This window comes from Paramormyrops kingsleyae, chromosome 15 (genome assembly GCF_048594095.1).
Source record: "Paramormyrops kingsleyae isolate MSU_618 chromosome 15, PKINGS_0.4, whole genome shotgun sequence".
Taxonomy (NCBI): Eukaryota; Metazoa; Chordata; class Actinopteri; order Osteoglossiformes; family Mormyridae; genus Paramormyrops; species Paramormyrops kingsleyae.
Genome location: NC_132811.1, coordinates 6,320,446 through 6,336,734, shown reverse-complemented (window position 1 = coordinate 6,336,734; position 16,289 = coordinate 6,320,446). Strand labels below are relative to the sequence as shown.

Below are 16,289 nucleotides of genomic sequence, written 5' to 3'. Positions count from 1 at the left end.
ACGCCACGCCACAGGCAGAACGGGCACAGATAAATCAACAGCAGGGCACCTGCCCCTACTCACTGCCGTGGGCATTGTGCATTGTCGCATAGCCACATAACCACAGCCGAACGTCCACTTAGCAGTACTTAGCAGCCACAAAGAGGCCCGAAAATGGGCACTTTCATTTGCCAGCAATATGATGCAACAATGTTCCAAAGAGGTCAAAGACCTGGTTCTCCAAATTACAGGCTCTTCGGTCACACAAACTGTGAAATTATTAAATGTGTCATGGGGAATAGACTGTAAAGGCATCATGCAGACAAACTGCACTGGCATGAAGGAGCAGAGCTCACACAGCAGAGCTCACTGCCAGGGAGACACAGGTGCCTATCCGGATAGCCACTAAACACCACAAACGCGCCTCGAAAATGACCGCAGAGATAAATCAGCACCATGGTGACTGTGTCCCCACAGAAACGATACATGCTGAGTTCCACAGAGCGGTTATGAAGCAGGGCCGCCATTCAGAAGATGCTTGTGTTAAAAGCCAGAGCATGAAGACTTTATGCTTGGTGTAGGGAGCACAATACCTGGACTGCATAGCTATGGGGGGGGGGGGGGGGCAACCATGTGGTCTGATGAGTCATCTTTCAACCATTTTCCTACATACAGACATGTTTACAATGAAGAGAGCCAAAGAATGCTTTCAGACCACAATGCCTATTGGATTGGGCGGCCATTTTGAACGTTACAAGGTCTGATGATTGCTCCGAATGGCCGTATAATGGTCGAGGGATAGGAGGCTATTTCACAGGATGAGATGCACCCTATGGTATAAAGACTGTTCCTGCATTATGTCCATATATTACAAATGGTTACATTGAAAGAATTGTTTCCTGAACAAAAGGATGAAGTCAGTCTCCTATCAGGGCCCAATTCAAACCCACTGAACCTTTATGGGCAGTTCTGGAAATTCCCATCCTGTTCATCCTACAAAGAATTTTTCCTCTTGAAGAAGTCAGAACACATATTATGATACCATTTCAAGGACTGAAGCTATTCTGAAGGAAAATGGTGTCCCTACTCCAACAAGCCTGTGACATCAAGAACTGTTAAGCTCTCATTATTTTGTCCACCTTTTCTTTGTGTGAATACTTGTGTATATTTTGCGCATATTCTTAATGTTGCCATGTTCTGCAGCTGACTTAAGCATAATCAACATTTATAGCAGTTACAATGTCTTATGTTATATTTTATAGATCAATAATTGTTAAATGAAAGCATTTGCTGCATTTAGATATATTGGCCTTTGAAATGTACCGAAATTGCACACCTGTTATTTGTGCCATGCACAGCATTTGAAATATCAATCATCTTCTTTGAAACTGGATGCCCGTGTCTGACAATTTCCCTGCTAAAATTTCATTTCCTTCTGGCGATCAGACGCGACACCGCTCCTGTGACACGTTCTTAAAGTCTGAAACAGAGCAGCAACTTTGTCGTTTATTTTGTTTTTTCCTTTGTAGCGTCATTAATTATGTAGAGGACAGCGAGCCTATTGTCACGCTGCGTTTAACTCATCCTCAAAATTCAATGCAATGGCTTGGCAAAGCCTCTGATCTGGGAACGACAGGTGGCTCTGTAAACAATCAGCGGTGTAGAGAATTGCCCAAAACAGTAGAAGTGAGAACATTTCATTAATGCATTTCTATAAGGATTAACTCCATACCAATTTAACAAAAAAAAAAGCTTTATACTTTATGTGCAATTATATATTATATAATCTTACAATAAGTAAAACCGGTAAATGCCTGGAACAGTATCCTGGTAGAAAGTCTCCATGGTTTTATACATGCAGGACCTGTTTAGAAATGAAGAATGAATCACAGTGAATGCAGCTAAAAGTTAATTAAATGAAAAATATTTATTTCTCAGGAAGCTGTAATTTGTGTTTAACAAAAGATGCAGCTATACAATTCAGCGAAGAAAAACATGTGACAATGAACTGTCCCTCAAAAAAATTACAAACACACTCATTATGAGTGGGTAAACCGTTCAATCTAGAAATCCCTCCAAGCGAATTGGCAAATGTGGGGATTCTGTGCATCACCGTGTGATAAACAGTCATGTGACCCAGAGAGCGGCCTGCACAGGAGAGTGAGGACTATATACACGCCCCCCAGGATCGCCTGCGGGGACCTGACTCGCATGGGATGGTCAATGCATGCATGCACATACGCACTTGAACACGCAAAGAGAACATACAATTACATACAGATGCAGGGAAAGGCGTGTGCACGCACACATGCTCGTGTCGAAGCACGAAGGGGGGATTAACGGCACAGTTTGCAGCTTGGCGGACTGAGGGATGAACAGCCCCCCCCCGCAGTGGTCATTCTGCTGAGGTCGCGAAGACCAAAGACTTGGCACCATTACTGCAGGCCCCCTGCCTCTGCTGATTCTTCAGCTCAGCTGAAGAAATACGTAGATTCCTTCACCTTCTGAAGATCAAAATCCCCTAAAACAGGAGGGAAAAATATAAACTTAATTCTACTAAAATTGTTTCATGAACAGTAACAGTCTGAATTAAAGCCCTGTTAATGCAGTTTAACTTCATGCATTGTACTGTTAGGAGTTGTCTGACATTTGCCCAGGAATCTCATTCTTTGGTATATGCCGTGTTTCCCGATCCAGTCCTCGGGGACCCACACACAGTCCGTGTTTTTGCTCCCTCCCAGCTTCCACGGAGGGACTGTCAGGCAGGCAGCTGGGAGGGAGCAAAAACATGGACCGACTGAGGGTCCTCGAGAACCGGACTGGGGAACACTGACCTCTTTGCTGAAGACTGACACTTCAGGATGCATGATCTTAATAAGATAAGAAAATAAGAAAACCTAAAATAAGCTGCCTTTCCTCATTTAGGAGGGCACAGACAGCACAGACAGCACAGACCCACGACATATGAGAGATTATGCCAACATGCTGAGGAATCGTGTATAAATCGCATCCACCGACACATCAGAAGTTCCAAGTGCTTGAATTTAGGAAAACTGGACAGTGTGTGATGTCTTCAGTTTTGTGTTCCCTACACAGGATCCTTTATATTTTAGAAACTGCAGGAACATTTAAATACTCTGTAAAATAAGTAAGATACCAGCAACCTTTTCCAAGATGCAGCCGTATTTCATTTTGCAATTCTCTCAATCAAACGTTAACATGTCAGGAGGATACTGCGTTGTAAATTTGACTAGCAACCCCCCCCCCCCGCCCCCCCCCAACCCAACACACATGATATGGTGCCTGGAATCGGCTGCAGCCCCCCCCATAACCCGGTGCAGGTTAAGTAGGTCGCAAGATTTATGGATGAATCGATGGATTTGTAGGTTCATAATGCATGCGAGGCATGACGGGACTGCAGCAACACCAGAACAACGGCCTTCACCCACACACCACACACGCCTCCCGACGAGCGGAGACACAGGCGCAGCCTCTTATAAAGCGAAAAACCGCAACACGCTGACTGACAGAAGAGCGGCAGGACCCCGCGTGACAGGTGGCGTCGCCGATATCGGTCTTGGGAGACCCATTATTCTTACCCTGCCCAGAAATTTGATAAAAACCATCAGAAGAGAGGCCTCTTGGTATCAGCCAGCGGGCAAGAGACGCGTGGTACCACCTGCCCAGGCCGCAGAGGACGAGATCATAAGCAAAACAAATTCGAATGCTTTTTTTCGGATTGAATTTCCCTTCATCCGAAATGTTCCACAACCAATCTAACAAACACCGTTACGTAAAAATGACGATTATTAATCAAGCTTTGCCTTCGGCCCTTAATCGCCTTACTGAAGGCACGCAATTATACAATGCCATTTGACAGCGAAAATGTTTAAACAATAGCTCCCCTAGCAACTAAAAACAATGTCAGATCATATCCATCAAGGTCATATTATTAACATAAAAGCTTTGCATGGATATTTAAATTTTTCAAACTGGTACTATATAAAAAGGTTTGGGAAATGTAGTAAATTTATGCCAAAAAATGTGATAAGCACAGGTGTGGACGATTCATCAGGAAGTTTGGGGATTTTCCCCAGTGGGCCAGTTCTCTGTTTCCCAACCCCAGCGTTATATAGCCTGTATATCAGGGGGGGGCCCAACCCGTCTGACGACCTCGGCATGATTCCAGGTCGATCGCAGGGGAGGATTGATGGGTTTTGCGCTATTTAATCATTGGTGGCCAACCATCCCAAAGGGACTCCCCCAAGTCTGCGGGGGATACCCCCCTGATCGGTGGAATGATATTCCAAGGGAGCCCCCCCCAAATCCCCTGGCTGCTTTCTGTTGCCAGCCCGCCCCTGGACAAACATTTTGAGGGAGGACTCTATGTAATCGGATATAGGCAGCATTTTCACTTTCGCTTTGGAAGCGGCATTCGTCACCTTGCCAGGAACGTCCTGCAGCAGGACGGCCCCCACACCCTGCCACACAAGGTCATCCCTCTCAGGCGTGACTCCTTGAAAATCCAATTTAATTAGCGGCCGCCGGCTGAGGGGTCGGTCCGGGCCTGGAGGCAGACGGTTTGAAGGTGCGCCGCGGGAATTAACACAAATAATAGAGCCTCTGCGTGCCAGGTCACCCCTCGCGGGCCGGGGCGGGGCGGGGAGGCGGGATGGTGTGACACGCACCCTGAGCACACTAAAGTGCAACGGACAGAATACATCGGCAGAGTCAAGCAGGGGGGACGGAGAATAAGGCCTCTTCCACAGGCAGCATAAAGACCCTGTCCTTAGACCCACACGCTGGAGCTGACAGGCTTGGGCAGACACGCAAGGCTACAGACAGAGACACTAAACACTCTGCGAAGACCCAATCGGCAACCATTAACCAGGGTAATCTGCAGGCATCTGCCAATAGGAGAGGCAGAACACCAACCCAAAAATACTCACCTGTATTGGGAACTTGAGAAAGCAGCTCCATCATTTTCCTGTGCTCCAAAAAGCGCTTATTTTCCACTCTGGGGAAGGAAAATACATTCTGAATGTCTAAGTGGTTAAGGCAGCCTTAACCACTGCACCTAACGGCAAGCTGCAATTAGCCAACACTAACGAGCAATTAATCCCGCGCAAAAGGCACGTGGGCATTATCCTTCTTCCTGGCTGCAGTATCCTAGCTGGGTTTTAAGAGCATCTTTAATTCTGACAGCAGGGGGCGTGGTCACGAAGACATAAAGCACTTGAAGGGAAAGCTGGGGCTCTGTTACAGCCAAGACCCTGTATCTGCAAATTAATTTACACCCTCTTATAATATGCTAATATTGGCTATGATTCATTTGCCTGTTCTCCAGTAGACTTTATGGCATTTAGGTTGCTGCAAATCAATTAATCAATTAACAGATGATTGACTTAATATAAGGAAAAGGTTACATTTATAATTACAGTAAACACAGCTGTGACATTTTATTGCCAGTGCGGTTCTGGACTTCAGAAAGGTTGCGACTTTAGGGAGATTTGTGTGGATTTCAGAGAGCGAGCAAAAAAAAACAATAACAGAAGCATGCTGGGTAGCGTGATGGGCGTCAGTCACATGGCAGCGTGAGTCACGGCTGCGGTGCGTCGGCGACGCGTTACTCACGGCGGGCCGCTGCCGTACCGCCGCACCAGGAAGAGGGACAGCTGCTGCAGGATGGGCTGGCTGTGCAGGGCCACGAACTGCTCCCGGCAAACCTGGCAAAAGACGCAGCACTGCCGAGTCACCCCCCCATGCCTGCCACGCCCCGGCCCCTCCCCCCACCGTGTACGCCTAACCCAGCGCCGGTCTCCGCCGCCTCCAGAAACAGCTCTCGGCCACATGGCGGTGATGAGCGCAGGCTAGAGGAATGAGTGTGTGCCGGAAAGTTCCTTGGGGAGGGAAGAACAGCCCCCAGAGGGGGAGCGGGACGAGATCAGGAGGTGAAACGCTCCTGCTCGGGTCATCACAACCTCTGCTGTTCTCATCCGATGTCACCGCGTTTTAACAACCAGATCAATCCTGAGTCTCGCCTGAGTACCACTAGTCGAAAAATACCCTTTAGTTTAAGTTCCTTTAGGAGATGCTAAGGGACTTGCTCAAGGATACAACATTCACTCTCACCAGGATTTGAACCAGCAACCTTCTGATGAGTGACAAAGCATCCTAACCCACTAAGCCCTACAAACGTCTTACATAAACCCACGAGATTCCAACTACTTAAAATATATACAGCCTCTCCCCAGCTTACGATGGGGTAGGTTCCGATAAACCTGCTTTTTAATACAGTACAACTAAGCTAACAAATATCACCTTAACCATGCTTAGAACACTTACATTAGCCTACAGTTGGGCAAAATCATTAACACAAAGCCAATTTTATAATATAATGTTTAATATGTCATTTATTGAATAATGTACTGAAAGTGAAAACCATTTATCCATCGTAAAGTCGAAATATCATAACACCGACCATCGTAACCCGGGAGCGTCTGTATATACGACAAAAATTTTATTTCTATTCTACAATAGGGTCATAAACTCGTGTCATATGGCGCCTCATAAAGTCTGGCTCCTTAACTTTTTGACCAGGGAAATATGATCCTAATGAATGCCGCTCTCGTTATTTACCTCCGGAAAACATACGGCGGCGGAGGGCTGGAGCGTGTGCAGAGCGAGAAGCGCGCGGCTCGCCAGCTGTTCCGGGTAAACAAGACGACAAGCGCTGTGACAGCTGGATGGGCCGCCAGGGACGCTATCTGTTAGCGCCTGCTAAGCGCGTCCGCTCCCACACGTCGCTTTCTGATGATGAGTCAGACTGGCTGGGGTGGGGGTGGGTGGGGGTAGGTGGGGATGTGGCATACCTTGTTCATGGTGTCCACGTTGACGGCGTGGGTCCAGAAGCAGTCATGGACGGACACAAAGGTGAGGCCAGCCCTGGAAAGGGGACATGGGGGCGTGAAGGGTGACTGTGGGATTAAACCTGCATCCGGCAGCTGGAAAACCCCCCCATGCTGATGCAATCGGGAGCTAAATTTGGGGCACACATAAAATTCTGGCGGGGCGCTTCGATTTGCTGAGCCCGTGGCTGAAAACCCTCCGCTCAGACACCAGACACGCTTTCTCTCTGCTCTGAACTCCCCGCATGGATTTTCTCGTACTCCGCTGCCCCCTTGCCTACCCCCCCCCCCACCCCCTCCATCCCCCACCCAGTACGCTGCTGCCAAAACTCAAGCAGTAGCTACGAAGTCTTAGAACAAACACCATGGACTTCCTTCACGTTGACAACCGAAGACACTGGAGACTCGCGTATCTTCCACGCTTTCCTGAGTTGTTTAAATGCTCTGGAAGATGACACCGGGCTTCCGCGCCCCTTCTTTCTTTGCCGCAAACGAGGGGCAGGGGCTCTCTGACAGATACCAAGCTTCGGTAATTTATTACTCCTCCTCAATAGCTATAGCGTGCCTTCAGGGTGCAACTGATGACGTCCAGAATAACAAAGCAATTGCATTATATAACCCAGCGGCTGGAGGCCATCTTGTTTATAATAGCCTAATATATATTAATTATGCAGCAGACACAAAAGGACAAACATTGACGTTGTACCGGTAGCAGTAGAGGGCCGTGAGCATCATGTGGGTCGAGTCCAGGGAATGGATGAAGTTGGGGGGAAAGGCGTTCTTCTGCTTCATGATGTCTGGTCTCCTGCTCAACACAAACAAGGCAGCAGGAAGCTGATGGGGGATTTTTAGGGAAGAATCTCTACTTCACCGGCCCTCGCTGTCTGGGACTTTCAGTGCTCAGAGACAGGAATTAAAAGCATGAGGAAGAAAGCAGAGACAATGGCGATAGGAGACAGTGTCTGTGAGGCTTCTGTGCCTTGCGGAGAGACACGCCCACGCTGTGCTCCATTCCCATTGGAGGGGGAAGCACTTTGCTTAACAGTTACACGCACTGGGGCGTCGAATTAACAGGATGGATGGGAAATGTGCTCAACATTCAGAAAGCTAATTTCATCTTAATTACTCAAGGATCTCATAATCAGAGGTGGAAATGTTAATGCTCAGAATCTAGACCAAGATTTTGTTTCAGCCAACCAGCTGAGTGCTAGTGACTGTGACTCTTTATACTCAACTGGTTGGTTGAAACAAAATCTCGGTCTGGATTTGTACTTCCTGGATCTGAACCTTCCACCTCTGCTCTTGTCATTAGTCAGGGTCTTTGCAGGGGGGGGGGGTCCCATGTTCTGAAGAGTCACACGCCAAACATGCAGGCCGCTTCACCCCCAGCCTCTTCCATGCCCGCTTTCTGCTGCGGTTTCGCCAAAAATGCAATGTGCAGCCACACAGGGTCACATTCAGACCTTCAGACCAGACACGTGGGCCAGCTACAACCAGCAGGAGATTAACTGCTTTCCATTCTTCTTTCAAAGTGCTGCTTAATTTTTAATCATTACCACCCCCCCTCCCCAACTCCTTCCACTGACATCACATTAGAAAGATTCCCTTGTCAAACTCTGCACTAAATTCAAAGCGGTTTAGTCGATTTAGCATTTTAGCGTAATGCAAGCTGCAAAAACCTAGCTGGAGTTTAAAAGGGGGAAATGCTAGATTCATGCTGCTATTTTTTCCATCTCCCCCTCCCCAATATAAATCAGGAAAAAAATGGGGTAATTCAATACAAGTCATGACTCTCCCCAGTAACACAAAATGGGCATAAGCACCAGCACTCAGGACACTGAAGGCCTTGAATCAGCCAATGGGACGGGCTCACAGCTCCCCATCCAACCCAGTTATCCTGCACGGGCTGTTTGGCGAAGAACCTTCAGGCCCTAATTACCAGCAAGCGCTATGCTAACATTAAAAGGCAAGGTTCCTGGGACACCATTTGCAAGGGTTAATGTGAGTCACAGAACTAGATGTCACGCCCCACTTTCAATATGGAGGAAATATGGGTTCCCATAGTAGAATTTGCCAAGCTGGGGGGCGGGGGGGGGGGCTTGTTCAGGGGCCCCTTTGAATCTCCCTATGAATAGCCTGAACTCTGTCAGAACACTGTACAGCTGTGGACAGTTCAGGTCCAAAGAGTAAAATTCCAGACCACGATTTTGTCTAGGTCATCTAGTCGAGTATAAAGAGTCAAAGTCACGGAGCACTCAGCTGGTTGGTTGAAATATAAACTTGGTCTGGATTTTTACTTTTTGGACCTGAACTATCCACCTCCGCTCTATTTACATGTGCAGTGTTACTTGGCATGACAGAGACTGTCCTTAGGCGATGATGATGGTGGTTAGCAGAGGTGCAGACAGCCGCCAGCCCTCAGAAACAGGCGTCTGCCAGACCTCCCTCTGACACGGGCCACTTACTCGTTGAAGTCGTGGTTGACTTGGATTTGCACAGACTGCATGTTACTCTTGAGCTGCGGAGAAGAAGAAGGACACAGCAGAGTGAGGAAATTCCCATAATGCACAAGATACTGCAAAAAGAACCACTTTCTACATGATTGGGTGTGGAATTACTGCACATTAAAATATTAAGTGTTCTGTACTGAATAATACATGCTAAGTATACAAACAAGTATAAACATACACTCATTTAGAATATGTTCACATTACTAGTGGAAATTACCTGCTAAATCTTTCATAAAGTTTCCCTTTTTTTAATACACTTTTGAATACCAAACTTTTCTTTTTGAGGCTGATCGACCCTCTGAATGCCTGCTGTATTTAAAAATGTATAACTCCTGAAGTGTGTGAATGCGCCGGGAATGAGCAGCAGAAGGACATGACAGAGGAATATGGAACATCTACTCTCATTAGTACGGCAGCGTTTATTCACAATGAGACAAAGGAAAGAGTACAGGAAAAAGTATCTCAAGGGTATAATCACAGAAGGCAGCCTAACAGCACATTGTTATACTGCAACCAGAAGAAACACACTTAAAAAATCAAACTGACTAAATCACTATTAGAATTTAATCAGTCTAATTAAAGGATTAGCTGTGAAAAGCCAGCACACACAAAATCCCCCAGAGCGCGAGAATCTCAGTCTTACAGGCTGGGGGTAAATCTGCTGGCTGTGTTCATGCTCCACAACCGGGATCTCTTACTGTTCTGCCTAAGTATACTCTACCCACACGTAGCCATGGTTATAATACAGACCCGTGGCTGGGAGTCACAGTAACCCAAACCTGATACCGCAGTGAGTCACAGTAACCCAAGCCTGATACCGCAGTGAGTCACAGTAACCCAAGCCTGATACCGCAGTGAGTCACAGTAACCCAAACCTGATACCGCAGTGAGTCACAGTAACCCAAGCCTGATACCGCAGTGAGTCACAGTAACCCAAGCCTGATACCGCAGTGAGTCACAGTAACCCAAACCTGATACCGCAGTGAGTCACAGTAACCCAAACCTGATACCGCAGTGAGTCACAGTAACCCAAGCCTGATACCGCAGTGAGTCACAGTAACCCAAGCCTGATACCGCAGTGAGTCACAGTAACCCAAGCCTGATACTGCAGTGAGTCACAGGCCTCAAACAGTCTCTTATGGCAGTACCAGCCCTGTGGCTGAGAGTCACAGTAACCCAAGCCTGATACCGCAGTGAGTCACAGTAACCCAAGCCTGATACCAAAGTGAGTCACAGGCCTCAAACAGTCTCTTATGGCAGCACCAGCCCTGTGGCTGAGAGTCACAGTAACCCAAGCCTGATACCACAGTGAGTCACAGTAACCCAAGCCTGATACCAAAGTGAGTCACAGGCCTCAAACAATCTCTTATGGCAGCACCAGCCCTGTGGCTGAGAGTCACAGTAACCCAAGCCTGATACCGCAGTGAGTCACAGTAACCCAAGCCTGCCTAGTTCTAACAAACCCATAGGACGTTCTTTCCGTTCCCCCAGATAGGTGGTAGGAGGGGTGTCGGGTTTACTGCGTTCCACAGAGCGTGACTATGACATTCCTCACCCCAGCCTCGAGTCGTGACACCGCGGCGCACTAAGATAAATAACCCTAACCCTGAAGCAGTTCGGAAAATGCAGCGCAACTCAATTTACCCTCGGCATCTGGCAACTTTCATTTGCACCCTCCGTGACCGTGACGAGAGGGGAGGAGTCACTTAGCCTGTCAAACTGGCAAATGATCTAATTTATAGCTCCAAAACCCCCTCAATCTTCATTTACCCCGGATGGCGGCCGCAGGTGTTATTTTGGGCTGTAAACACCAGGGGCAGAAAGCACTTAAATACTTCCAGGAGGGCGGCCTGGCAGAGACACGAGGCCTGCATGCGTCCTGCGTGCTGGCATGCGATGGCCGTACTGCAGGACTGGCGTCGGCTGCCACATTCCGGCTGGCGACTAACAGAGATGGGGGGTCCCGTCGTGCTAAATGCATATGGGGAAGCCACATATGCCCTCGTGTTTGGGACCTAAAATGCCAGGAATGTCCAGGATTTTTCTTTCTTTCAGGCTGAGATTTGCTTACTACAGTCAAAATACTTTCTGTGTGCATGTTTGCGTTCCTTCGACGCCTCTCTGTGTCCGGCCACTGCTGTCCTCTTTATGGCAAAGCAAAATATGCAGTGTGACTCTTAAAAAATTACACACACACACACACACACACGCACACGCACACGCACACGCACACACACACACACGCACACGCACACGCACACGCACACACACAGACAGGTTTGTAAATATATCTTTGTGGGAAGATATATATGTATATATATATATATATATACACTGTACTGTACATATACACACACACTCATATATATTATATATAAGCCATCATAGTTTACATGCTGCTATTATTTGCACAAAATTACACCTGTTTCATTTAAATTAACAGCAAAACTGAGAAAATCCATTCTGTTAGTAAAAATGTTAAAAAGGCAAAAGACTTTTCATGTCCTAAACAGCCTTCAAAAAATCCTACATACTTAGTCCTGTGATAACCTTGGGAACAGAACAGAGACTCTGCTTTTGGGCAGTGACTCATTACTGTATTTGCCCATTTGGTTGGGGACCGCAGGAGACACATAATGAAGAATTCATCCTCTGACAAAACACAAAAAAATAATTTCATCACCACAGTTGTGCAGAAACACATTATTCGGTGTTCGAAACGCATCACACTGCCACCCTCTAGCTAAGAGTGAGCAGCTCCCCCCTCCCACCACCAATCTGGGCGAATGGAAAGAATGTCTTACAGGTTTGACAGAACCCCCCCTGCCCGCGCTGCCAATCACGTTATTGTTATTGATTGCCGCTGTCAGAGGGAGTCACCCCAAGCATGGCGATTATACAGGGACTCAGGTAATTATTCACTTTGCTGGGAGAGACACACAGTGCTCCCCCGGCGGCCTTTTCTCCCGCAGTCACCATCTATTTTCCCCTGAATGGCTTTGAAACACCTATGAAGTCACACCTATTATATCACCGGAGAACCGCGGACACCGGCCCATTGAGGGATTTCATTTTCACACGCGTGTGGACGTACACATGATTTATATGCATTAGGAGGACACACTGCGCTGATATTACTCGGTACGGCATGTACCGGAAGGGAGTGCGGACGCCTTAAATCAGGCGGGACGGCGTGCAGGATACCCAGGGAAGGGTTCAGTCGCAGAGTTTTGGGAGTTGGGTCAAAGATGTGTTAGAGGTCTTAGCGAATGCATGTTGGAAGTCTCCGGAGACGAACAGACGTTCCGGTGTCCTCTGGGTCCCTGCAGCTCAGAGGTTCCAGGGCTCCCGGGGGAAATTAAATTTCATTTTTCAAAAGGTGCAGGGAGCATATTCCTCGCTGCTCAGGGACACACTTGGAAATGACTCCCCAACATATATAATCCCACAATCCAGAGGTCATCTCTGCCATAAAGTACTTTGCTTAAGGGTTGACGGAAATTCTTCCAGCCAGCAAGAGAGACCCATAATCTGATTAGCGGGCCACAATTACATTAATGAGCTTCACTGATGAACATCCACAGCCTGGTGCCTCTGAGTCTTCTTATTAACCAAAAGGGCAAGACGTAGATAAAATAAAGGGCATCAATCCATACCCCTAATAGGTGTCCATGCGCCGTATTTTCCATCCTTTTGTCATGTAAAGCAGCTAAAAACTGAAAGGAACAAAATAACCGTTTAATGACAACCATCAAACTGCATTTGAACTGCCAGTGACCACAAAATTAAACCACCATAGTGTCTCTATTGAATTTAGAGATTCTCCATTAAAATAAACCTGCCTGATTCTAAAAATGATCAAATGCAATGAAAGAAAACACGAGGCCTTACTGGTCACGCTCAGAACAGATTTCCTCTAGTTGATACCCAGCACGACTGAGAAGATCTGAGACCATGAAGAATTCCGCAGATTTAAGATGTCGGTTTCTTTTAAAACACAGGGGCACTGCGGGTAGCTTGCAGAATTGTGGGCTCGACTGCTGGCCCCAGCTGTGTTTAAGTGGGTTTTCCTCTGGGCACTGGGGCTTCCTGATGCTGTCAATACCATGCAGTTTACTTGGACTTGTATTGCTAAACTGCCCAATGTGTGCGAGAATGTGCCCTGACTGTAATCCTGTCCTGGATGAGCTCTCCTGGGATGGGGTGACAAGCCGCTGTGACCTTGTGCTGGATAAGTGGTTTTTTAAGTTAAAGACCAAGATGTCAAGTACAGGTGAATTTATTATAGCGATGGGCTTGCTGCAGCGATGGACAAAATGACGCTTCATGAACCATTTGCAGTATTTTTTTACTCCACTAGATGGTGCTCTCAAAAAAGGGCACCATGCATGCCCCAAAGCATATCAATAGCACCATCTTGTGAGGAAAAAAAATACAGCAAATGGTTCATGAAACATCATTTTGACCATCACTAGCTTGTCGCCATTGTCTGTGGACCACGCTGTGATGCTTTCCTGCCTGAAACGGCGACCGGTCCTCAGTCCGCAGGCCGATGTTCTTACTCAGCAGCTGTGAGAGGTCAGATCTGCAGTGGGAGGTGCTGGTGTGTCTGTCTGGTGTCAGGCACTTTGATTTCACGGGGGGCTGGGAAAACTTAGAGGGGGATCGACAAAATGTACCCTAAGCCACACCCCCAACTTCGTCAGCGCGATAGAAATACCATAATTATGGTACTTCACTTTACGTTTTTTGCAATGACAATCCCTGAACTATGTTTTCAGTGAAACGGTATGTGGAAAAAACTGGCAGAGTAAGTCGATTAATTTTAAGAATTTTATTATTTCAAATTATTGTATTCGACTGAATTGTTTTCATTCATTTTTTCAAGAACTAATTAGCAACATAAATCAAGGGAAGGCTATGTGAAGAAAGCAACCATGTATGCCAATTTTTAATAAGTTTGATATGCTTTTGATATTCATTATGCCACTCAGAAATTAAACGACAACCATGCAAATAAATCTCTATAAGATATCCTCAGACTATTCTTGAAAGTAAGCATCCTTTAACCCCAAGATGGCGTTTCCCCAAGCACATCACGCAGACCCAACGCTACACTAAAAACTGGCCACCCAGACATTTTCCAGTGGACCTAAATACTTTCATCTGGCCCCTCCTCTGCAAACCCACACCCCGGCCACCGTCCCTGCAAGAAGCACAAAAATAGAGTTTACTGCAGCGAGAGTCTGACACTCCAAAGCAAGACGCGTTAAGAATGTCAGGCTTCACCAGTGACTCCTCAGGGCCTTGGGCGCGCGATAAAATACAATGGAAAAAACACAAGAGCAATTTATAGCGCGCAACCCCAGGGTGCTAAAGCTTCCATAAGGAACGCTTATCCCGGAATGGCCAGCGCTGATAAGGGAGATTAAAGCGTCCCCCATCCCCAGGCTCCGGCCTGAAAGCCAGGCGTGCTCCAAGAGACCCGCCAGTCTAAGTGATGGAGAGCCACATGTCACTCTGGGCCTGGTCTGTCAGATACCTTCTTCTGGTCCAGGACGGGTGTCACGGCATGGGCCAGACTGGCACTAAAGCCACCCTGACAGGAGTAAGGCAGGCAAATATCTCTGGGGGGGCGGGGGGGGGGGGGAGGCACACATGGCTCAGCAGGTTAGAGCTCGGTGTCTGCGATTTGAAGGTCGCTAGTTCAAATCCTGTCCTCAGAAGAATAGTCACAAATCCGCCGGCTCTTAAGCAGCCCGCCCCCCCCCACCCGCCCCCCCAGATAAATGACCTGGCCTAATGCTTGGACCTCCAGCTTTACTCTCACTGTATATAAGCAGTATCACTCAAAAGTCTAGGCACATCGACTGAAAATCATTTGTTTTTCTACAAGATAACGACCCCAAGCTCACCTCGAGGTTATGTAGTAAGCATTTGGAAGGAGATGGAGTGCTGTGACAGATGACCTGGCCCCCACCATCCCCCGACCTAAACCCCGCAGAGCTGTTTTGGGGTGAGTTTCATCAAGGAGTAAGAGCAAGGTAGCAATTTTTGCCCAGAATTTGTGGAAACTCCTTCAGGATGGCTGGAGAAACGTTCCAGGTGGTTACATTTGGAAGCAGGTTGAAAGAATGCCAAGAGTCTGCGATGCTGTCATTGAAGCAAAAGGAGACTATTTTGAAAAGTCTAAAATATGAGAAAATATAGAGATGCTGAATACTTCTCATGGTTAAAATATTCAACATGTATTACTTCATTGCCTCGATGCCTTTTACTAGAAGGTGAATAACATAGCTAAGATAGAGAGAAATGCAATAAAAATAGGTGTGTCCAGACTTTTGACTGGTGCTGCATATGTGGGTGTGTCTGAATGGACAGCTAACAGCTAAACTGGATATGTGAAAACTAAAGAAATGCAGTTTACCTGCACCTGTGCAAATGGCAGATAAAGTTTAATTTCACTTCACGCACGGTCCTCTTGGCCTAGTGGTAGCGGCACCCACGTGCCCCCGCCGTGCTCACCGAGGACACCATCGGCGGGGCTCTCTATTTCAGATGTCCGTCTCTCCTTCACGGATCTCTGGGATATACTAGAGGGCACCAAGAACGAGGCGGGGGGGGGGGGGGGCGGACAGGGGTCACGCCACGGTCGCCTGTGATTAAAAACGACCGGGTCATGGAGAATCCACGGGGGAAGGGTGTCGTGACCCAGTGCCTGAGTCACCGATGGATTCGGAGATTCCATAAACCTCCCATAAAAACTTATGGCCTGGAAATGGATCTGAATGACAAGGTGACCCTGTGGGCTTCATGCGCTGCTGGGAACAATACAAGGAACTAAAAGATACACAGGAACCAAGAATATATAACAGAACACGGCAGAAGATAC

General features: G+C 47.4%; 1 protein-coding gene across 1 annotated transcript in view; it reads right to left on the bottom strand.

The window, feature by feature from the left end:
- Positions 1-1,891: 1,891 nt before the first annotated feature.
- Positions 1,892-16,289, bottom strand: part of polrmt (polymerase (RNA) mitochondrial (DNA directed)) — a 50,969-nt gene continuing 36,571 nt past the window's right edge. Inside the window, exons 16-21 of the mRNA XM_023844267.2 lie at positions 9,353-9,405; positions 7,594-7,692; positions 6,852-6,924; positions 5,614-5,705; positions 4,929-4,996; positions 1,892-2,500 (exon numbers count right to left, since the gene is read on the bottom strand). Of these exons, the coding sequence (XP_023700035.2) occupies positions 2,451-2,500; positions 4,929-4,996; positions 5,614-5,705; positions 6,852-6,924; positions 7,594-7,692; positions 9,353-9,405 (435 nt within the window). The 3' untranslated portion in view covers positions 1,892-2,450. The remainder of the gene's footprint in view (positions 2,501-4,928; positions 4,997-5,613; positions 5,706-6,851; positions 6,925-7,593; positions 7,693-9,352; positions 9,406-16,289) is intronic.